Raw genomic sequence first — 24,445 nt, forward strand, 5'->3', positions numbered from 1 at the left:
CCGTCAGCAAAGAGTCACGAGGGCAGGGTAGGGGCCCTTCTCTGCCACCAGCTTCTTCACTCCACAGACATCTACGGAGCACTGACCATGTGCTGGGCAGGTCCCATGTGGTCTGGGGCAAAGTAAGTCTTAATCCAAAAGTCAATTAAAGTTCATCACCTGATGAAAATGGATAAACAAAATGTGATCTATCTGTCCTCAGCCATAAAAAGGACTGAAGCATTGACACATGCTACAATTCGGATGAACCTTGTCAACGTGATCCTAAGTGGAAGAAGCCAGACACAAAAGGCCACATGTCTTATAATTCCATTTATATGAAATGTCAGAACACGTAAATCCACAGAGACAGCAGACTGGAGGGAATGGGACGGGGGGAGTGACTGCTTAATGGATACAGAGTTTCCATTTGCAGGAATGAAAACATTCCGGAACTAGATAGCGGTGATGGTTGCACAACCTTGTGAATGTGCTTAATGCCTCTGAACTTTATGCCAACTTTAAAATAGTTAAAATGGTAAATTTTATGTTATGCAAAATTTACCACACACACACAAAGGAGACCGGGGGCGGGGGGGCATCTCTTCTTTTGTGAAGTGATGCCAAAAATATCTGCCTTGCTTAACCCACCGCCAGCCTCCAGGTGTGGTTATGGGGAGACCCTGAGAGGGAGATGCAGACTTCAAAGAATGGCAAAGGGAATGGGACTTCTACAGGGTTCAATGTCTGTCCCAACATCTGCCGATTTTGAAGGACAAACGCGGGTGGAGTCTGGCCAGCCCTGTCTGAACCCCACCCCACGTCCCCGATGTGGGCAGGCAGGTGTCTGGAAGCATGTTCTGAGTCCCAGGAGAAAGCAGGAGGCTCCTTGTCAGCCCAGTCCCTGAACGGAGCCATTTTGGGGTCCCTGCTGCAGGGATAACTACGATAATCCAGCCCCTCCCTAGAGCTAATGCCCCCCCTGGAAGCAGAGAGAAGCAGCCCTTGCCTCTCCCATCACTGACTTTGTTCCATGGTAAATAGAAAGAAGGAATTATTTTAGTCTTTTTTTTTCCACTCTTGTGTGACTTAGAGAAACAAAGCAGGCAACACAGCACTCCTGACAGCTTAGTGCTTTCCTCTGTGGCTCTGACAGAAGAGAAGACGTGGTGTTAAGTTGTTGGTGTTGAACTCCCAAACCCTCAATTTCAGAGAGAAGGAAGGAGCCAGCTTCCTTCCAGCTGCAAGGGGAGCCCTTGGGAGGTCCCACCTCTCCTGACCGGGCCCCCCAGGGGCACGTGGCTCTGGGGGAAAGCAGAGTAGAGACGTTTATTCATTCACTCAGCAGTGCAGTCGCTTCTTAGTTTCTACTATGTGCCAGGGGTACAGCAGTGAGTGTGGTGGGCATGTCCCTGCCCTCAGTCTTGGAGGATTAATGGTCCGTGAAGAGGTGGGCATTCCAGTAATCAGACAGATGCTGGAATCAAGTGGAGAGAAGTCCTCTGTAGGGAAACTGACGGGGGCTCTCAGAGATCTTGGGGGTGGGGGAGACCCGACCTAGGATGTGAGGTGGAGGACGTGTGGCAGAGGAGGTGACATTTCACCTGATACCTCAAGGTTGGGCAGTAGTGAGCTCTGTGGATGGAAGGGGAGGAGCTTCCCAGGCAGAGGGGGCTGTGTTTGCAAAGGGCCGGGGGTCGGAAAGGGTCTTCAGTATTCGAGAATTTGAGAAGAGTCCACATGGCATATATGTATCCAGTAGAGGGAGAGGAGGCACTGGAAGGCCATCCGTGGGCAGTGGACAGCCATCGAAGGTTCTGAGTATGGGGGTGGGGAGGGGTTGACATGAGCAGTTTGTAGAAGGGCCCAGAGTAGAAGCAGGGAGGCCACCTTGGAGTAGGGGTGAGGGTTTAAGGGTTTGATCTCTGCAGATAGAATCAGCATACAGGAAGATTCTGGAATCCCTTTCTTGGGTGCAGTCTCCACCTATTCCCATGGTTTGAGGTGACCAAGGTGACATGATATATAGTTAACTGTTGTCACTTCTCCCACAGAATGGCACAACCAACCAAGGGAGAGAATTTGGGGTGAGTCAGGCCTCTGTGGAAACCATGGACGGACAGGGTAGCTGGGCTAGGGGAGGATGGCCAGGAAGGCCAGGAGCCTCACTTCTATTACCTGCTCACCGGGGCCGGGCCCTCTGCTGAGCGCTCCTCACACATTATCTCACATGATGCTCCCCTTGTCACTCAGGGTAGAAAATGTGGCCAACCCCATTATCCCCTGAAGGAAGCTGAAGCTTAGAGTTAACGTTGAGGCTCAGCGGAGTTGAGAGCTGTGCCCAAGGTCCAGGCTAATGGGGGAGCCGGCCCAGGACTGGCTGCCCCACAGTCCACGCTCTGCGCTGCTGCGTGCTGAGGCTAGGCACACCCATTTTCCAGTGACGATTTGGAATTAACCAGCTTCCCTGAATTCTCAGCATTTTTCTTTGTGATGTGGCTCCCTTCAGAACTAGTACTGCCTTGTGAACTGGCAAATTCAGGGCCTTAGGGATTAGTTCATAGAAGCTGCAGTTGGGACCTGGGCATTATAGTTTGTGACCTTGGGTCTCGCTCTCACTTCTTAAAATTGAGGTGAGATTCACATAAAGTTAATCACTTTAAAGTGAATAATTCAGTGGCATTTATTTAGTACATTCACAATGTTGTCCAACTGTCAACCACTATCTAGTTCCAGAACATTTCCATCACCCCAAAAAGAGATCTAGTACCCATTAAACAATAATCCCCAATCCCTGATAAACACTAATCTTTCTGTCTCTATTGATTTGCCTGTTCCGGACATTTCATGTAAATGGAATCATAAAATATATGTGGTCTTTTGTGTTGGGCTTCTTTCACTTAGCATAATATTTTCTAGGTTCATCCACATTGTAGCATGTGTCAGTGCTTTCATTCTTTTTTTTTTGCGGTACGCGGGCCTCTCACTGTTGTGGCCTCTCCTGTTGCGGAGCACAGGCTCTGGACGCACAGGCTCAGCGGCCATGGCTTATGGGCCCAGCCGCTCCGCGGCATGTGGGATCTTCCCAGACTGGGAATATATATATATATATATATATATATATATATATATATATATATATAATATTCAGTCTGTTTTTAATAACTCTGTGCCTTGGTTTTAGACCAGATGAGCTCTTAGATCCCTTTAGGTCTAAAAACCAAAGAGGGAGGGAGGAAAGAAAGAAGGAAAGAAAGACCTCACCTGAGGCTTGAGTATTTTTTTGGCTGCATTGGGTCTTTGTTGCTGTGCATGGGCTTTCTCTAGTTGTGGCGAGCAGGGGCTACTCTTCCTTGCAGTGCACGGGCTTCTCATTGCGGTGGCTTCTCTTGTTGCGGAGCACGGGCTCTAGGCGTGCAGGCTTCAGTAGTTGTGGCACACGGGCTTAGTAGTTGTGGCTCGCAGGCTCAGTAGTTGTGGTGCACAGGCTTAGTTGCTCCGTGGCATGTGGGATCTTCCCGGACCAGGGATCGAACCCACGTCCCCTGCATTGGCAGGCAGATTCTTAACCACTGAGCCACCAAGGAAGTCCCTTGAACCTTTACTAAGCTACTGAATTTGGATTTGTCTGAAAACTTCATTACAAAGCACTTTGCCATACAATTTTCACAATAAACCATGTCATCAAATACTTAATTACTGAAATAATTACTACAGGTTGAAATGGTCAAAAGGTTTAAGAGTCCACTCTTTATAGGCCTGAACTTGTTTAATTTCACCCTGAAACTGTAGAAACTGCCAAGATAATGGCAGATTAATTTTCAGAGATCAAAATCTATCTACCTGGGAGTGTAAGAGGCAAGGCCCTGGGGGAAGTAAGTGATGGTCCAGTATTTCCAAGGGAAGAGAAGGGTCACGCAGTGTCCTTTGGGGTTCCTCCCGTTGCTGCCATTTCCACCACCACCATGTCATCCCCAGGGTCTCCCCAAATGCCGTCACCTCCACCCCACCTTTAATGTCCTCACCATCATCACCACCTCCGTCACCATGACTACCCCCACTGCCATTGATAAGACCACCCACTCACTTCACCCTGGTTCCCACCTTCCTCCCCCCTCCAGCAGGTCACAAAACCCACCGGATTGTCTTTCCTACAGCAGCTCTTCTCTGTTCTCCAGGAGACGCAGGACTCCCTCCCCCTTCACTCCCAGCGAGCACATGGGAGTTGGGGTGGGTACCTCACGGCTCCAGCCAGAAGCTGTTTCATGGGCACAGTGGACGTCACTCTAACCCAGCTGCCTGGAGGAGGCCATATCTCTGAGGCTGGATGTTTTAAATTTTAAATTGCTTATTGAGCATCTGTTCTGGGCGTACCCTGGCAAGAGCAATCCCCAGAACTAGAAAAATAAATGCTTTTAGAAACTTTAGTATATTTTGCCATCTAGGAATTAGCAGTTTGGTTGGAGAGATGCTGAGAAGCAGTGAATTTATGAGTAAGATAAAGACCAATGGTGACCGAGGGTCAGTCACTGGGCCACACGGAGGCTTTAGGAGGACAGGCACTGCCCAGGGCTGGAAGGAGGGGCTCCTGTCCAGAGGAGCTGGCCCCCAGCAGGCTCCCTGCAGGGCGCTCGGGCTGTGGGCAGTGGCCTACCATCCTTGGCGTCTTTCCCCAGTGGTTTCACTCAGATGTTTCCAGCCCTTAAAGATGAAAGGAGGGTCCCCATTTAGGTCTCATGGTTTCTTGCTTCTTCCCTTGGTCCACAGGTTATCATCATCTGCCTGGTCGTTCTGGATGCCCTCCTGGTGCTCGCCGAGCTCGTTCTGGACCTAAAGATCATCCAGCCTGACAAGAATAACTATGCCGCCAGGGTAGTGTGTCCGCAGCCCTTTAATGTGGTTCACTCTGTGGGTGAGCAGGGTGGGGCAGCACCTGCCTTGGAGTAACCAGGCCTATTTGAGGGTAGTTTGATTGGGTGCTTTCAGTCAAAGAGCAGAGAAAATGTCTTCCTTTCCCAATTATAGATACGAATTTACTACAAGCAGGAAACCTCCTCAAGTCACTTGATGGCTTGAACCTTGAGCTATCCTAGACCACTGAGCTGGAGTTTGTCACTGATTATCAAACCAGGAGCATGATTCCTTCCCATCCCCCAGAGGAAGACGAGCTGTTTTTCCTCCTGTCAACATTCTGATGTGGTCCCTGTGCTGGAGCCATTTGGGGGGGATGTGCCCACCATTTATTCCCTGATTCACAGTTCCTGCCTGAGCCCGTCCCAGACATTCACCCAAAGGGCAGTGGACACACTGAAAATGCATTGTGCGGCCCATCACCAGTAACTGGGGAGAAGGCCAGGGGCTTAAAAGCATCTCCCCACACCCTTTGAAAAAAATTCAGTGGACAATGCAAAAATGTCTTTTCAAATGGTAAAAGAGCAGGCAGAAAATATTAAACCTCCTTCCTACTCATGGCCCCTTTCACCACGGCAGCCGTTAACGTTTTCTTCTGTGCCAACCCAAGTCCTCCCATAGATGATTATCTTTCCTCTCCCTGTTGTTTAATAGAATCAGTAATATACCTCCTATACTCACTGTCTTGTGCCTTTTTCTTTACTTTTTATTATGAAAAGTGGCAAATATACATTTTGCTGTATTTGCTTTCTTTATATATATATATGTATCCACAAACACACCCCACACCCATCTATTTTTGTCTGACCATTCAAAAGTAAGTTAGACATCACGGCACTTCGCCCCTAAATACTAAATATCCAAACTGTCCCAAATTTGGTCACTGTGAGCCTCTTCAAGCTGACTGCTCCGTCCTCTTGACATGACTCCATAGCCTTTGAGCGTTTCCTTGTTTTCTGGCCCTGGATGATGATGTCCCAGCTCATTCGTACTTTCCCTGCCCCAGAATGGAAAAGGTTACTTTAGTGAAGGCTAGTATTTATAAATCAAGATCTGGGAACTCTCTTCACTTACCATCTTACCATCATTTCTAGTCGATACATACGGATCAGCCTTGGTCTTTTGAACAATTGCGTAATGCTCCATGTGGAGATACCATAATGCATTTAACAAGTGCCCTAGTCTAGTGGACGTTTCTGTTGTTCTCCAAACAATGTAGAAAATCTTTTGTTCTGCAAATGATGTTGCAGTAAATATCCTTACTGTCTTTGTGCACGCGTGAGCTTTGCAGGGCCAAAGGGCATGGCGGATGTTTTCAACTGCCATTGCCCCATTGCCCTTCAGAGAGCAACGTGTGTGCTGTTCTCAGCCACAGTCCGGCCCGAGAACAGCACCTGGTGCTGGCAGGAATTTGCGATTGGTCAAATGAATGGATTCTCTCGGTGACTGGGCAGGGGCATTCAAGGCCAGCTCGTCCGTGTGACCTGCCCCAGCCCATGACAGCCTGAGTCTACTCTGTATCTCCTTGTCCCCTTCAGGTGTTCCACTACATGAGCATTGCCATCTTGACCTTTTTTATGATGGAGATTTTCTTTAAAATATTTGTCTTCTGCTTGGAGTTCTTTCACCACAAGTTTGAAATCCTGGACGCCATCGTCGTGGTGGTTTCCTTCATCCTCGACGTTGTCCTCCTTTTCCGGGAGCATGAGTTTGAGGCTCTAGGGCTGCTGATTCTGCTCCGCCTGTGGCGGGTGGCCCGGATCATCAACGGTATGTCCCCTGTGCTCCTGGGCTGGGGGGGGGGGGGGGGCGGGGGATGGGACAGTGGGTGGAGCCTGGAAGGGGCGCAGAGGCCCTGGTCCTCCTCCTCTTGGCAACCAAGAGAAACATGGTCTGATTTGGTGTCCCACCGTCACCTTTGTGGCTACAAATTGACACCAGGACGTGTTCTCTGAGAGGAAGTGCCTTTCTCCTTCAGACTCTCATTTCTATGATTACTGAAAGATGGTTATGGCAAGGGTTAGACTAATCCCTGATCAATCCCTGCCAGCTTGGTTCCCAAAGCACCTTTGTTTTTCATTTGGTGTTTCCTGGAGAGTGTTCTACCAAACCCCATCCCACCTTGGGAGGGGCACCTTCGGAAGGGGAGCAAGGAAGCTGAGAAATGCTGTACACTAGACTCTGCCCCCTTTGAGAAAGTCACAACACGAGTTAGCATGATGAAGGCTCTGAGAACTGTAATTGTTTTCCAAGTTGACCAGTTCAACACTTTGGGAGGAAATAACACCTATGAGCGTGCTGTAGACTCTGGCTCTGGAGGACACACTTGGGGAAATACTGCTTTACCGTATTTCAGGTACAGATCCTCTTCCTCACACACTCTCTGTTGGTGCAGGGAGCCTCCATGTCAGAGAAGCCATTTGTGCTGTGGTTTTATGTGGACCTAGTGACTGGTTAGCGGTTCAGCCATCAGCGAACTAGTCAGAGTTGATCAAATGCCTGTCCTCAGACTTGCCGCATCAGAATCACCCTCGACACTTTAAGGGGAGAGTCTGGTGCGGAGCCCAGAGGGAGATGTCCGTCTGTGAAGCACTCCCAGGTGACTGGGTGTCCAGCAGGGTTGGGAATCCCTAGACTAGTGCCCAACACGACGGGCTGTGGGTCGCTGTCAGGAGACTGACTAAGCGACAGTGCAGCCTGTTGGAAGCAGGCCCATCCCCTGCTGTGGCCGCCTGCTGTGGTGCCACCTGGCCGGGGAAAGGGCTGTGAGAGCGGCTCTGTCGGGCATGTGGGCTTTGGGGGCGGCCAGTTCAGACCTAGTGATTAAAGTAAAGCCTATTAAGAACCTTTATTTGGGTTCTGTCAAAGGAAATAATGGAGGCTTTTCAGATAATATTTTAGATGCTTATGTCGATTTTTTCATCTAATCTAACAGAAAAATACTCTCTGCAAAGGTTATGTGAGGTAGATAGACCATGACTGATTATAAATGACTCATGAAGCAGTTACTACCCAGTACTCTTACATCACACTGTTGTGAGATTTGTTCATTTTCTTTGTCTAAATGGCAGCGAGGCATATGACTGGCTATTGCCCGTTATTACACTGCTATCAAATTTAGTAGCGTGACTGAAGCAACACAAGGCTAAACCGGATTCAGTGAGACAACCAGGAACACTGTGGACCAGAGGCGGCTACTCCCAGGCCTTGTGGGCGCCACACGTGTGGGGGAAGGTCCAGACTCTGTCACTCACACTTGGAAAGGGGCAGAGCAGCCCTACTGCAGCCCAGTCTTTGAGGCCGTGTCTGCAGTGTGGTGTGGGCATTTGGGAGCCCCCCCCGCCAGCCCCCAAGCCAAGATGCAGGTCATAGTCTGACAACTGGCCACAGCTCTGGAGGCAGAAAGTTGGCAAAGTGACAGTCCCAACCCCAAGCTTGAGCATTTCCAGGCTTGCACTTAGTGCCTTTCGAACAACTGCTGCTAAGTAGCAAGACTGTTGTGAACTGCCCCCTACTAAGGAGCTTAACCTTCATCTGGTCAGTGATTATTTTTAAGGATTTCTCACACCAGAAAAGCCAAAGAAGTATTTCACAGCTGGGTACTGAGTAGCTCAGAAATGAAAACTCTGACCCTCCTAGTTCTGATGCCTTTAAGCCATGATGACTGTTTTACTTGTCACCACTCTTCCCAGTTATACATTTGTAAGGAATACAGTTTTTTTCCCAAGGGGCTAAATTAGAGACCAGTATCATGGAGACCCTCGCAATTATTTTTCAGGGATAATTATCTCGGTTAAGACACGTTCTGAACGGCAGCTACTAAGGTTAAAACAGATAAATATACAACTGGCCACCAAGATCCAACACCTTGAATTCAGCTGCTCTGAGAAGGTAAGAAGGTGTCTGGGAAAATGCCCTCTGTGAACACAGATCGTTCCCTCCCTCCAGCACTGAGCTTCTCCAGGCCAGGCCTCTGCTCACTCAGTGCCCTTAGCCTGGAGCCCACTTCCCTCGGTCAGGCCTTCCTCGTCCTTTTGGATTCAGTTTAGGCGTTGCCTCCTTCCCTGCAGCTTTGCCAGGTCTCTCTCCTCACTGCCATCGCTGCTGGGCCCCGGCTGACTGATTGCATGAGGAGTATGGCTTTCATTCAGCTCTGCTTCCCTGTGCATGTCTGCGGCTCACTGTGTGACTGCCACATCCCTGGTGAGGCTCAGAAGTAAATTATTTGTCTGCTTTTTGTAATAACAGGAACAAGAAATTGAAAGACTTAACAAGCTATTGAGACAGCATGGACTTCTTGGTGAGGTGAACTAGAGGCATACCTGCTCCACCCACCCCAAAGGGAAGACCTGCCTCACGGGCTTGTGACGAGGAAGACAGCCGCCCCTCCTGGGGCCACGTTGGGGAGAGGTTTGCTTTGATGGCTTTGTCTCACTGCTGCCAGCTCGGATTCTGGGGGACACAGTCTTTCAGAGGCTCTATTTCTTCCTTGGTGTGACTGAGAATGTCCCATCCCATTCCCACCCCACACTGTTTAACAAATGTATCATAAACTATATTTTTCTCATGCTGAACACTTGACTCTTGCTTGAAAATGAACAACAAGCTGGACAATTACTAGCTGTATATAAAACTTAATCTCATCAAATGTACAGTCTTCACAGTTCACACGTATAGTAAGGAACCAGTGCATCCTTTCATATGCCCACTCTGAAAGACACAAGAGAAAAAAGAGAGCTACCTTAGCTATCAGCACATGCTAGAAGAATATTTTCTATTTCCAAGCTGTTCTAAAGAGCTAATCACAATGTCCCCCAAGGGGCTTGTTCTCAAGTACCCAGCCCCTCCTCTGCGTCCTCCAACTTTTAGCTGGCTCCACCCAGTTCTGCACCCTGACAACATTTTTCTCAATTACTGTACAATTAATGTATAAAATAAACTCTCTCCTTCCCGCAGGCCCTCCTACTGTATTCTTTCTAGGTTCAACTGCTTGGAATCACTCTGTGGCATCCTATACCGGCCCACTAGCTGGAGAGCAAGCTAGCGTCAGTGCCTGGTACAGAAGTAGCAATTAGACCCAAGACTCCACTGTAATTAACGTGACATTTGGGGGAAGATCCCCTCGTGAGGCCTTGTACTCTACTTGCATGATTTTATACCACTTGCTATTTTTGTACTCATTTTAACGGGACCTGAAAAGCCTGAACTAAAAATAATATTTTAGTATATGTGCTGCCGAAGCGAGCACTAAAAATAATATTTTAAAAAATAACTCACATTAAAGCAGGGGATGAATAAACTGGATAAACCCTCAACGCCTGCACTACTTCAAGGTCTGTTCTCTTTACGTTCTTCCCAAAGGTGCAACTTGGCTCCCGCATATGACCTATGTACTGAGAGTACTGGAAATGGCCAAGCCAGACCCCTTCTAAAGTCAAAGCAAGTAGAATGAAATTCCCAAAGGGAGAAAAGAGAGGAGGGAAGTGAGTGGAGAGGGGAAGTGTGTCGGTCTGGGGGCAACCTCAAGGGTTATACGTATAATAAAGTGGGATGTCTCCAAGGAGCCCTGGGCCCCACACGCGCTTGATTAGGCAGGTGTGGTGTAGTTTCCCTATTTAATGACTTACGTCAAACAAATGGGAAGAAGAAATTAAAGGGCAGCCTAGCATTGATGGTTGGGCGAGCTCTGAAGCCTGCCTCTGCAGGTGCAGACACATCCACAAAAGTAACCGCAGTGGAAATAAGAATTGTCCTTTTATTTCCTGAGTTGGTCTGTAATAAAAAAAAATCAGAGTGATGCAAGCCCTACCCTCCAGTGTATTCACCAGGATAACAAAGATGGGACAGCTTTCATTTCCTTCCTCACCCAACCACTGTTGGTTCATGAATCTGGTAGGTACGTGGAGGGCTAATCAGCCATTAACTCAGAGGAGAGATACAATTTTCACTCAGGTTGTCCTAACACATCGATGTCATTCACAACTTAAGACAAGAGTTTTAAAAGATCAAGTCTAAACAAGAATGTTAATGTGAATAAAACCCCTGTGTTCAGGGGAGTTTTTTCTCCAAATAAAAGATAATGACTGCTAAATTGTTTTAAGAATCCAGATTGTTTAAATTTTAATTATCTTTTTTACAAAATAAATCTCACCTATCACAGTTTTGTCTGGACTCGTGTCTTAACCTATACCTTTAAAATTAGGCCTACCTCAGGAAACGAGGATGAAATCAGATTTGCAGTTACATTGACGATTTTAGCCTGTGGGTTCAATAAGGATCCGTATTTAGTCCACTTCACTTCTATAGCCAACGCCACTGGGAGCTGGCAAGAATCCTGCCAAACAAAATGCCATTAATCAATTTGAGTATTAAACAACCTCAAGTCAAACTTAATCTGCAGTTCAGGGTTTTAATTACAAAATGTTTCACATATTACAAAATGTTCTGAACAAGAGGATGAATAGACTCTAGAAGTTCAGATAAAAACAGCTTAGAAAAAGCACATATTTTAAAGTACTCAATGCTCCAAAAATATTTTAACACCTAAAGCATAATTTTTCCATCCCTTCCCATCTCTAAAGAGGCCAGCATTACCTGGCAGCTGTGGTAACCCCAATACCCAACTGTGGAACCTCCAGGGCCTTAACAGCTCTAACTGCACCTGCCTGTTTACATCTACCTCAGAGATACTTCAGGAGCGAAGTTGGCACGGGGGGAGGGGGGAGAGGGAGAACGGTATTATTAACAGACAGAAATTAAACCTGACTGCATATCATGTTAAAATGCACTTAGAGGAAATTTAAGTGCTTCCTTGTCACTTATCTGATTTCATCCGTTGGCAATTAAGATGCTACATGGGGGTATACAGGCGGCATCTTAAGCTGTCACAGATGTTAACTCTCCCTCTGCACCGAGAGCACTGGTGCCACAATGAAGCTGCCCGAGTTCAGGCTAGACACTGGGACCTGGGCCTGAGGCCTCTGCCCAGGACCCCTGTTTGCTCAGCCCCAAGGGGAAAATGGGCAAGGGGGCCTTCCAGACCTCTCTCCTGCCTTTACAGTCTCATCAATTGGCAAATGTAATAATGTTGAAGCTGCCCAACGGGGAGATGGAGTTCCACTGGAGTATTCTACTTTTGTGTGTGAAATTTTTCCACAATAAAAAGTTTAAAAAAATACATCTCTTTAGGGCATGAAAAGCTAGCAGGCCTGCTAAATTTGGTGCCTGCCAAAAAGGCACGGGTGGAATTCCTTGGCTTAAAACTGCCTTTTAAGAAATTTGCAAGCTGAAAAATCCTTGAGAATATCCTGTTATTAGGAAAAGATGCAACACGCAGCTGGTATCAACTGAGCTTAGCAGATGCTCTCGTGCTGGCTATGCCTAGAAGGCTGGTACAAAACCCGTTCCAGGCCCTCTGAGCTCCCTGACCAGCACAGACCCCAGCAGTGCTAGTGTCTGCACTGCTGCCCCTCTCCCCTCAACCTATGTCTTCCCTTCTGAGGGATAAGTAATAACTGGATGTCTTAACCATCTCTGAGAAACTAGAAGCAATTTGCCTGGTTCACTGAGGCAGCAGAGCTGAGCCAAGACTTAGGTGAACAGCAGGGACTGAGTAACCACGGGTCCCTGCTGGGGACTCGGTGGGGAGGGCAGGATCGGAGCTAGTCCTCACCCCCATTATCCCCACGCTATAAATGTGCTAAGCAGGTAATGAGAGGCCTGAAGAAACTGTGACAAGAAAAAGCCGGGCAATTAAAGGATAAGATGGGGAGCACGCCTGCGGTGACGGGGGCTGGCCCACACTCTGACTGCTGAGACAAAAGAAAAAGGTGGGCAGAAGAACCGCACGTGATCCAGAACCTATTTGGAGGACGTCAACTTCCATTAAACTCTTCTGGGAACTTTAGAATTGAAAGCTCTGACATGTGGACTGCTTTTATAGACCAGGGAACAACGGATGGGACAGCTGTGCAGACGGAAGTCTTGTTGAAACAGTTCTGACATTTACCTATCATATCACGATGCCTAGAGAAGGCCTTACATAACACCAACAAGGAATAGGATGGTGACTGGTAGTGGTTTCCATTTATGGAGTGACCACTAGGCACCATGAATGTTACCTCATTTAACTCTCAACAAGTCCATGAGGTCAGTAATATAGCTATCAGATGAGGAAACAGAGGCTCAAACCTGTAAAACCACTGGCCAAAGGCGACAATGCTAACTAGGGGCAAAATCAGTGTTCAAGATCCAGGCTCATCTAACGACAAAGCCCAAGCTCCTACCCAGAGCCCCCCACCGCCAGCTCCCCCACTGCCTCTACCTCCCCACAGTGAGGGGCAGGTGCACGTTGGAGAGACCACTAGCATGTGGCCTTCAACTTCTCCCCCTTTACCTTCATGTGGGACGTCTGGGTGATGAAGTGGACGGGTACCCAGTCCAGCACATCCTGGGCCTGGGAATTTCCAAAAGGGGCCACATAATCTGGGAAGCCCTGGCCCTTCAGCAGGCTCTCCACCTTCTGCGCTACCAGCCTACACGCGATAGCTTTGGTCAGTCTGGGAAAGGAAACAAGATCAACCGAATGAGGTGATTGTTCAGACCTGCAGTTTTTTGGTTTTTTTTTAAATAAGTGTCAGGGTCATATTTTATTTTGACATTTCTCTGGTACACAAAAAAAGTACTAAAAAATGAGAGACAAGGTATTAGCCTTTATGTTACAACTGTGAAATGCATCACTTTAATACAGTGTTAGTACCCATAACATCTCTGATTATAGAATATCGTACCTGCAGTTTTTACAGCCCTCAACAACACGCATATTCTCTCTAGTTTCTTTTCTCACTCTCTAAAAGGGGATTTTTTGAAGTGAAAGTGTCTCTCACTTTGTGAAATCTTGGTTGGCCAGGGAGATGAATCCAAAACAATGTTTCCCAAACTGTATTCCATGGAGAGGCTCTGTACAAGAAGGGTTCCATGGCCAAAAATTTGGGAACTATTGCATACCCATGTCCCCCCTGAAGTACACTGGTGTACTGAAGACTCTGAGAAGTGCTTACTTAGTAAGGAATCATGTTTTTAACTTTAATTTGGTGTTTCCCAAACATACTGGACCACAGACTTACCCCTACTGACATGTTATGGAAATGTATCCCATGGAACCCTCTTTGAGAAATGCTAGTCTAAAGCAATCAGAATGATGTAAATGGTGAATATTGGTCTAACCAAAATAATGATGTAGATACCCTGGGGAGACATAAGGATGGGAAGTGAGCGGGTGGTGGGGTAGGGGATCAAAGGAGAAAGAGCCAAATCTTCATCCTCCACAGTGGGAGCTCAATAAATAAAAAAAGTCATAATAAAATAGATAAGCAACAAGGGCCTATTGTATAGCAAAGGGAACTATGTTCAATTGCTGTAATAACCTATAACGGAAAAGAATCTGAATCTGAAAAGAATATAACTGAATCACTTTGCTGTACACCTGAAATTATAAATCAACTATACTTGAATTAAAAAATTAAAATTAAAAATAAATAAGTCATAAAACCAAAAAAATCAAGAAGTAGCATTACGTGTGGGTTATTTAAATATTTGGGGGTAAATTTCCAAAAAATCAGCTGTAAGAGTTGCAAGTGATTGTCTCTGGGATGGGGGAAATGAAGGTAAGAACTGCTGTCTTTAGAACAAGCCATGAAGAGCTGTTTGACATTTTACATTATGTTTGATAATAAAAAGATAAATTAAAAACAGATCACATTCAGGCTGCCTCTCATTGGGTTTGTTGTGCTGAGTACATTAAAATTCAGAAATAAAGGAAGGACTTGCAGAGAACATATTTTTGCTATGAACTCAAGAGCTATGCCACCTTAGAAACAAAACATACGAAGCCTTGAGATTTTTACTCTGCCATATTTGATAAGCGCAAGGGTTGTAACACTTTCCTTTGAATCATGACAAATGGTTTACGGTTATGAGAATTAAAATTAGAAAACCAAAACTACAACATTGTAAGTTATTGTTACTGTTGCTACTACCCACTAATAATAATGCTAATGAGCCTGTCAGCTGATGCAGAGTTCTGATTAAAATGCAAAGGGTAAGAATGCTTTGTTTTCTGATCAACACAAATGGGCTCCAACAGAAGCAAGTTACTCTCTTACCTGAGTTTACAGCCAGATTGCATGTTGTAACCAAATAATACTGGGGTCCGGATCCCCGCTATTGCTAAGCAGTCTTGCTCAGCTGTGCTACGAAGAAGAGTAAGTTGTCCGTATCTGTTCGTGGTCTGCATAATCCCAGACATTCACAGAAGGTTAAGGGAGTTGCCCAGTACTAAAGCAGCTGATTCTTAAGAGATGGTGTCATATGAGTCACATGGGAGAGACCCAAATATCCCTTTCTCTAGGTCTCGGGAATTTTGACAGTTATTTCCCAGAAGAAAGCAAAAAATAGTTATAACTATTTTCCTTGATTAGGAGATCCTCAGGAGAAAACTTCTCAGAAACAGGCCCTTCAAAATTAACTCCAAATTTTCAAAATCACTCAATTTGTTTAAGAGTCTCTGTTTAAGTATAAAATTAAATACCTCTAAATGTCTGTCAAGCTTTCTGTCTTAAGATTTTCACTGTAAGACACTGACACTCTCCTGCGCTGTACTGCTCCACCCTGTCAGGCTCCACACAGCCCTACCTGCTGTGCAGGCAGAGGCACCCACAGGAAGCTCTGGCGAGAGTCCAGCCCTCAGGACTCTCAGCAATAAGAAGTGCAGCCCACACACATGGACAGGGAAATCAAGCTTCTCTATGGTGCCAAAAGGATATCCCTTCTGAGGCTGAAATCCAGCAGCTAACGGGAGTCCCACAACATAACCAGGGTTTCCACTGAGAGGAACTGGCTTTGTATTTTGCTGAAAGACAACGCAGAAATGCCCCAAGTAATTCTCTTTTTTTTTTTTTTTTTTTTTTTTTTTTGCGGTATGCGGGCCTCTCACTGTTGTGGCCTCTCCCGTTGCGGGGCACAAGCTCCGGACGCGCAGGCTCAGCGGCCATGGCTCACGGGCCTAGCCGCTCCACGGCACGTGGGATCCTCCCGGACCGGGGCACGAACCCGTGTCCCCTGCATCGGCAGGCGGACTCTCAACCACTGCGCCACCAGGGAAGCCCAGTAATTCTCATTTTAATAAGGAAATGGCAGAGAGAAAATGAAATGGTTTTCATAATGTGGGATTACCAACCAATAAAAGAATCTCTCTCCCTACTCAGAACTATAAATATATCTGCTGAGTGTAGGAGTACATCATGCTGTAAAAGAACAAGCTCACATGGAAGAGCATCTTATTCCCAAATGGAAAAGATACAAGGACTCTGGCTTGATTTCATTACAAGCTCCACAGGATACATGCAAGTCCTTTGTTCCATACAAATGGTTAGAAGTGGTAATACTTCTAATTTGATTTTTTTTTCCCCACTAAGTCATGATTTCTTTATACTTGGCAATTACATACTTATACAAAACTGATCAAACTTACCTGAATAAAATAAATTTCAAACTTTTGTTGGAATGGAACCATCGCACTGCTAACCGCTCCCAGAAGAACAAAGACATCAGCTTTTATTATCTCACCTGCATTTGTATACGTGAGGCTATACTTCACCTAAAAAACAAAATGATACTTCAAATACACCTGTTTCCAATAAATTTCTGTAGCTGCATTAATAACTCAGATAAAAAAACATGTATCTAGGAGGCAAATACTTTCCCACTTCTCCACGTGTTAAAGCTTTTCTCTCCTGTCCAATCGGATCATGGGAAGTGTTATCTCAGCATCAGCCCCAGCTGACAGACAGGGGCATCTAAGCCTTTCTGTGCCCAATTACATAAGTTCCAAATCAGTTGGTCTGAGCAGAATGTAATCAGCCTATCTGTGCAGATAAATGTGCTAAAACAACAGCAGCAGGACTTCCCTGGTGGTTCAGTGATTAAGACTCTGCACTCCCAATGCAGGGGCCCAGGTTTGATTCCTGGTCAGGGAACTACATCCTGCATGCCGCAACTAAAGGAGCCCGCATGCTGCAACTAAAAGATCCTGCATGCCACAACTAAAAGATCCCACATGCCACAATGAAGATCCTGTGTGCCGCAACTAAGACCCAGCGCAGCCAAATAAATAAATATTAAAAAAAAAAACATGGGGCTTCCCTGGTGGCACAGTGGTTGAGAATCTGCCTACCAATGCAGGGGACATGGGTTCGAGCCCTGATCTGGGAGGATCCCACATGCCGTGGAGCAACTAGGCCCATGAGCCACAACTACTGAGCCTGCACGTCTGGAGCCTGTGCTCCGCAACAAGAGAGGCCGCGATAGTGAGAGGCCCGCGCACCGCGATGAAGAGTGGCCCCCGCTTGCCACAACTAGAGAAAGCACTTGCACAGAAACAAAGACCCAACACAGCAAAAATAAATAAATTAATAAACTCCTACTCCCAACATCTAAAAAAAACCAAACAAACAAACACAACAGCAGCAACAACAAATTTTGACGTATCCTTGTAAGTTACTAGGTTTGTGGAGAAAAATTACACGATTATTTCAGAGACAAAGAAGCGACCTCTGATGAGATAGGATAAAGGGAAGTAGGAGGCCAAGACAAGAAAAGTGATACCATCGGATGGCCAGAGCCCCCTTTGGAGGGCGTCCAGTTACCCCTCAGCACCACGCAGCTTGAGTCGCCCACAAACAGAGCAAACTTTCAAGCCAAATTGGGCGCCTACCTCAAGGATGATGTTAGTGCAGATTTTATCATGCCCAGCCTCGACAAGAACCAGCGGCCTCAATACATCAGTGTCAGTGTCTTCCAGTCGGGTTAGTGTTTTATTTAGAGATTGAATGATGATGGACTGAACAGTGATAGGGACCTGCAAAGTAAAGTCCTGGATTATTAAAGACACACCACAACAGAGGTGAATGGGTTAAAATAACGAAAAACTTGAAACACACCTCCACAGATACACTGCCAAGAAGGGAAAAGCGTGCTATAGAACAATATGCATACTAGAATTCCACACTTGCAAAAACACAGATATTTATATGTAAACACATGAATACATTCACAAAGAAAATATCTGAGAAGGATATACTCAAAATGTTAAGTGATTGCCTCTGGAAACATATTCACACAAAAACGTGTACACAAATGTTCACAGCAGCATTCTTAATAGCCCAAAACTGAAAATAACCCAGTTGTCATTCATCAACTGATGAATGGATAAATAAAATGTGGTCTATCCATACAAAAGAATATCATAAATAAAAAGAATCATCTATAAAAAGGAAAGAAGCACTAACACATGCTACAACATAGATGAATCCTGAAAACACTGTGCCAAATGAAAGAAGCCAGACACAAAGGACCACGTACTACATGATCCCATCTATAGGAAATGTCCAGAATAGGCAAATCCATAGAGACAGAAAGTAGATTAGCGGTTGCCAGGGGCTGGGGGAGAAGGTTGGGGTAGAATGAAGGGTGACTGCTAATGAGCACAGGGTTTCTTTTTGGGGTGGTGAGAATGTTCTGGAATTAGATGTTGGTGATGATTGCATAACCTTGTGAATATACCAAAAACCACTGAATTGTACACTTTAAAATGGTAAGTTTTATAGTACGTGAATTATATCACAAACACACACACACACACACACACACACACACATACACACAAACTCCCATCACACCATCAAATGCACACATACACTCTCACCTCCAAACCACAGCTCCTACTGATAAACACACTCACTGTATACACGCACGTGCACATTCTTCACACAATCCCAGGGTCCATCCTCCTAAAGCCCCACAACCTCTCTGAATATATGCTTGACCCAGTTTACACACAACTTCTACACACACCCTTACACACGCACACAATGGGTGGTAGGATCATGGGTAAGAAAAACAGAGACAAACAAATTTTTAAAGCAAAATCAGGAAGCCCTGGTTAGACCAATGCTATTAAAGGACATTTTTCACTTATGGCCATTGCCAGCAGAGTGACAAAGCACCAAGCAATCCTTTAAATGGCTCAAACCTCTAGATATTTTGGCCTCTTTGTACCATGAGACAAGTCTGATGTTTGCTCTAAATGCCTGCTCTTAGAACCACTGTTTAGGAAGGAATCTAATTTATATCTAGTTGTTCATATTGCTCTGAACTTTGCCCTCAACCATGTACTACGTTGTTTATAATTCAAAATTATTAAGTATTTAAGCTGTAATTTTATAGATAAACAAGGAGTTTTTATATACTGCTCCCATGACCATGAAGACCGGCAACTATCCTTGTAAGTCAAACCTCTAATATAAGAACGTGACGTGGTTCAGAAGCAAAGACTAGATGTCATGTGATGGAGTCGCAGGAGGGCAACACCAGTCACCACAACATCCTCTGCATAACAAGTCGCACCACTGGGTTTAAGAGTTACGCAGGGGGCTTCCCTGGTGGCGCAGTGGTTGAGAGTCCGCCTGCCGATGCAGGGGACATGGGTTCGTGCCCCGGTCCGGGAAGATTCCCACATGCCGTGGAGCGGCTGGGCCTGTGAGCCATGGCCGCTGAGCCTGCGCGTCCGGAGCCTGTGCTCCGCAACGGGAGAGGCCACAACAGTGAGAGGCCCTCATACCGTAAAAAAAAAAAAAAAAAAAAAAAGAGTTATGCAGGGAGTCCCATGCTACCAGTTAATTAGCTCTTAAGCAAGTCATCAAAAGATAACCCTGGATTCCTTTATCTGAACAGGCCCTGATTCAGCAATGATACTGTGTTCTAAGAAAGTGCACACCGTTCCATATCCTCTGATGGAGCCATTCCCATGGTGTGTGGGTGTGGCTGGCAGAAACGGAAGGGTTCAGTTGGCTTTGTAAAGACTGATGGATGAGTGTAAGTGGCAAGAGCTGCACTAGTATATCACCATCCACTGGACCAGACACAAGAATGAAAATGGTACGGCTCTTCTGGTTTCCTGAATGTCCTATTCAATCATATCCCATTCCCAAACTACCCACTGGCAAAGAAGTAAAGCATACTTAACAATGAAACTACAGGGCCATGACAATCTTTCACTGATGGTTCAATAGATATTGACAATAATTCCAAGCAATCACAATGGGCTTCCATTAATGGGGAGACTGGATCCGATTTTTATATTCCTCATCCTCTAACAGACCTTGGAAGCTGCACTTTAAAAGAATTTAAACACATCCCTGATATTAGTTGATATCCTTCGGAGCACAAGCTTTGGTGTCACACAGATCTGAGTTGGAAGTCGCAGTCTGCCACTTCCTGACTGTGTGGCCATAGGACGCAAAGAGAGAACGTGTGTGAAACTTCCAAACTCAGGGCTTGGCACACAGTAGAGCTAGTCCAATGTCACGGTTAAGAATAAGGTCTCTGGAGCCAGATAGCTTGGTTTCTTGTCCCAGCTCTGCCTCTTCCCCGCTGTGTAGCCTTGGGCAAGCTAAGTCATCTCTTTGTGACTCACATGCCAGAGTGCCAACAACAGGACCTACCTCCTAGAACCACTGGGACAACTAAAGGACTGCAGACACACATACACTTGGAACAGTGCCTGGCACATAGTACGTGCCTTTGAGTAACGTCCTATTATCCCTCACAATAGGTCTTCCCTTCTTGATTGAATCAATCCTTGGTCATTCAATTAACACATAACCCACTGAGTGCCCAGTACCTACTAGGCACCATCTTAGTACCAACACTATATGGCGTACAGGGCAGTTGTCCCCACAGACAGTTCAAGCTTTGAATGCTATAATAAAGGCACTTTTTAGTGGCTGGAAGTATTTGAGAGCTAGTCTATTATATGACTTTCAAACTGGGTCCCTGGGAGCTGTAGGGTTCCTCACAGGGACCAAGAAAGGAGAAAGATGGGGAGGTCAGGCAGGTAAAGGGCTTCGGACCCCACCCCTGCTCCAACTAGGCGCTTTGTTTTTTGGGTTTTTAAAAAAATTAATCAATTTATTTTTATTTACTTGTTTTTGGCTGCACTGGGTCTTCGTTGCTGTGCGTGGGCTTTCTCTAGCTGCGGCGAGCGGGGGCTACTCTTCGTTGCGGTGCACGGGCTTCTCACTGCAGTGGCTTCTCTTGTTGTGGAGCACGGGCTCTAGGCACGTGGGCTTCCGTAGTTGCAGCATGCAGGCTCAGTAGTTGTGGCTCATGGGCTCTAGAGTGCAGGCTCAATAGTTGTGGTGCACAGGCTTAGTTGCTCCACGGCATGTGAGATCTCCCCGGACCAGGGCTCGAACCCGTGTCCCCTGCATTGGCAGGCGGATTCTTAACCACTGCACCACCAGGGAAGCCCCAACTAGGGGCTTTGGATTCAATCCATGTTACACACTAGGGAAGGCTCTCCCTTCTTTCACTTGAAGAAGCACTATAACTGAAATAAGTTTGAAAGCACCTTCACAGATGAGGAAATCCAGGCCCACACACAGTATTGTGAAGTCCAAAGTCACACAACCATTCCTTTCCAAATGCCTACCTCAAACATGTTTGTGTCCAGAGACGTAATGAAATCAATCACAGTGGGTACTGCTGTCCGCAGTGCTTCCTGCGTGCTAGTTGCTGCACCAAGCACCAAGTCTTACATTATGTGCATTCTCCCTCGAGCCTTACATCAAGCCTCTGGAGCAGAGACCTACCATCCACTTGCAACTGGGGAGACTGAGGCATATGTCACACAAGAAAACAACAGCAAAGCTGACCTTTGAACCAAGGGCAACCAATTCTACAGGCTCTGGGAGACTACGACAAGGCCACTGCCTTGGCCTCCTTGGGGACTGTATTCACAGGCAGGCACAGGGTGCAGCCCCAAGAGTAAGAGGTGGATCCACCATACTTCTCCCTGACATATCTGCAAAGAGACCGTGGCCTCCTGACCACAGTTCTATAGGGCCCCTGAGCTGGGGCCATAAGGCTTTGAATAGAACCTACCTGCAACTCAACACTGGAAGCTACACTGAGAGTGCACACCTCCTACACAGGTGTGTACATTCACTGGGCAAAAGGTTTCTTTCTATCTTCTACACTGGACAGGCAGAATCCTGGGAGCTAGCCAGCTCTCTTGACAAGAGGCCAAGAAGATATCAAGGGATGCCCTGAAATCACAGAAGCCAATCACACCCATTGTCAGTCAAGACAGCTACGTCATTTAAACATGAACAAGTGTGCACTACAAAAACTAAGGAATTTGAAAATCTGACCCTTTTGTGATAGCAAAAGGATGGTCTACTAAGGAGTTTCCCTATTTCATTTCTGCTTGCTTTTTGGCAAATGTTTTTGTTATTGGCAGTAAGGTACCCTTCTGACCATAAGTGTATTCATTTCAAACGCCCCGAAGTAAGACAATAATTCCATTAAGAAGTACTCTTACCTTTGTTCCTGAACCAGGCACCTAGATAAAAAGAACAACAAATTTTGTTAAGTACAACAAAAAGAAGCATTTTTATTGCTTTTTCAGACCGTGGGTTAAAGGGCACATTCATCTTATTAAAGACTTCTCAAAGAGGAAAACAGAATTTCCTTAATCAAGACTTGCCACCTATATATTTTTTGTATCTGTGTCATAATAACTTTACATTTCCCTTCTATATTCATTTCCTTCTGAATGGAAGCTCAGGAGACCAGCCCAGCAGAGCTAGTCTCAGGAAGCCTCCACACTTCAGTGTAATTGTGCAGTATTTTCCATATGGTCATCAGTGACATAACACTGTAGGGAAGACATGGCTCCCATCCTCCTGGTCACTTGCGCTGCGCCTGTCCTCATCGGAAGGACACCACTGCCTGCCCAGGCAATGTCCAGTCTCCTAAGTGGCCTTCCTGCCTGTAGCCCAAGCCCCCTCGGGGCCAGGCTCCTGCCTCCCCAGCACCGCTGGAACTCTTTTCCTAAAGGGCTCCACCTCCCTTCATTCCTGTCCCCACGCTGCCAACCCCACTTCTCTAACCCCAAGATGCCCTATTAGGCTAATGGGAGCTTTGGGGAGGGGGATGAGTGGACGTGGGGCGGGGGAGCTAAACTGAAAAAGAACTGTGCCTGCACGCCTGAGGGAATGCTTCCAGGACAACTGTGAGAAGTCACACGAATTGGAAGAATTCACAGGCATAGATGGCTGACTTTGAGGAGAGAGGGAGAGGGAAAGGGCAGGGAGAGGAAAGATTCAACCTGATTCTGAAAACTGAAGCCCAGATGAATACAGGTGCCATGGACGCCCCCGTCACCACACTCCGGAAATCAGAAGGGGAAGGGGGCTTTCAAAATAATCATATAGTTTTAAATCACTGAAAACTGTCTTCTCCCCTTGCAGCCCTTCACATCACCCACCAAGCAGGCCAGTGGCCTCTCATCTATTCAGTTCAGGCTTCAGTCACCGTAACCAGGAAGAAGGGGCCTCTTCACACAGGGGCCTCTTCTTCTCCAGCAAACATATTTCCTGTCCTTTCCTGGGTGTTTATTTCATCTGCCAACCAGAAAGATAACTCTGTGGTGCTAACATGATCATTCCCGTGACAGACATTAAGATGTTTTTATAATTCTAAAGGTTTTGGTTATTAATAAAGGTCATTTTAATTCAGGAGACAGACTATTGGTTACCATCAAAATGAATGAAACCAAAAAAAAAGGCAGCAAAATATGAGCTAACTATATAAAAATAAAAATTATTTTAAGTGATTATTTCAATATCTTTGGTATCAGTATACCAAAGAACTGGAGAAGAAAAATTCTGAGTGTCAATCATGTATTGAAATGATGCTCTACTTATATTTTAAAAGGGTACAAAGAACGGAAAATAAACCCAATGAATCAAGTTTCACTTCAAAATAATTCTTACCCTCAAAATTTTAGGGCTGCTGTAATAAGCCAGGCTCAGGGTTTCAATTTCTGTACACTGTTCCAAATTTATCCTTCTGGTGCACTTAACAGCTTGGTTAACCAGAAATGCTGGAAATCGTAGCATTCCCAAGGGAAAGGGAAAAAAATTTTTAAAACAAGAAAAATTTTAACTGTCCAACAGTAACTAAAAAATTGTAATCTAAGTAAAACTGCAAAGTTACGACACAGACATAATATGCTTAATATAGGGTTTAAAAAAATATTTTTCAAATACATAATACATTCACATGATTCAAAATTCAAAAGGCACAAAAAGATATTGAGAGAAGTCTCCCCCCAACCCTTGTCCCCCAGCAACCACCAGTTCCCTTCCCCAGAGACAGTCAGCATGAAGTTTCTTGTGTATCTTTCTGGAAATATCCTACGCAAATAAACGCATGTGTATATATATGTATGTATATATATGTATATGTATGTGTGTGTGCGTGTATAAATTTTTTTTTTTTAGTAGTTCTTTCCCCTTTTGGAAACAAACTCACAATATATATTCTGCCCTTTGTTTTTTTCACTGAACAATGTATCTTGGAGTTCAGTCTATCTCAGTACATAAAGAGCTTCCTCCTACTCTTTTTAGGGAGAATTAGTATTCTATTATAG

The 24,445-nt window shown here is 45.7% G+C and overlaps 2 protein-coding genes across 12 annotated transcripts in view; one reads left to right on the forward strand and one right to left on the reverse strand.

Moving 5' to 3' along the window:
* HVCN1 (hydrogen voltage gated channel 1) overlaps window positions 1–9,275 on the forward strand; it is a 29,146-nt gene extending 19,871 nt beyond the window's left edge. For all 8 annotated transcript variants that reach the window (XM_079942398.1, XM_079942395.1, XM_079942400.1 and 5 more), the window contains 4 exons: window positions 4,747–4,851; window positions 6,429–6,660; window positions 8,669–8,781; window positions 9,139–9,275. In XM_079942398.1, coding sequence (XP_079798524.1) covers window positions 4,747–4,851; window positions 6,429–6,660; window positions 8,669–8,781; window positions 9,139–9,204 — 516 coding nt within the window. In that variant the 3' untranslated portion in view covers window positions 9,205–9,275. The remainder of the gene's footprint in view (window positions 1–4,746; window positions 4,852–6,428; window positions 6,661–8,668; window positions 8,782–9,138) is intronic.
* Window positions 9,276–9,461: 186 nt separating this feature from the next.
* Window positions 9,462–24,445, reverse strand: part of TCTN1 (tectonic family member 1) — a 29,069-nt gene continuing 14,085 nt past the window's right edge. The window contains exons 6-15 of one of the 4 annotated variants that reach the window (XM_079942384.1): window positions 23,787–23,896; window positions 22,331–22,351; window positions 17,663–17,806; window positions 16,421–16,546; window positions 15,583–15,799; window positions 15,054–15,135; window positions 13,286–13,448; window positions 11,099–11,224; window positions 10,518–10,662; window positions 9,462–9,600 (exon numbers count right to left, since the gene is read on the reverse strand). In XM_079942384.1, coding sequence (XP_079798510.1) covers window positions 10,519–10,662; window positions 11,099–11,224; window positions 13,286–13,448; window positions 15,054–15,135; window positions 15,583–15,799; window positions 16,421–16,546; window positions 17,663–17,806; window positions 22,331–22,351; window positions 23,787–23,896 — 1,133 coding nt within the window. In that variant the 3' untranslated portion in view covers window positions 9,462–9,600; window position 10,518. Of the gene's footprint in view, window positions 9,601–10,517; window positions 10,663–11,098; window positions 11,225–13,285; window positions 13,449–15,053; window positions 15,179–15,582; window positions 15,800–16,420; window positions 16,547–17,662; window positions 17,807–22,330; window positions 22,352–23,786; window positions 23,897–24,445 lie in introns of all 4 variants that reach the window. The other 3 variants (XM_079942387.1, XM_079942385.1, XM_079942386.1) reach the window with 3 other exon arrangements.

Source organism: Stenella coeruleoalba (assembly GCF_951394435.1).
Source record: "Stenella coeruleoalba genome assembly, chromosome: 14".
NCBI classification, from domain to species: domain Eukaryota; kingdom Metazoa; phylum Chordata; class Mammalia; order Artiodactyla; family Delphinidae; genus Stenella; species Stenella coeruleoalba.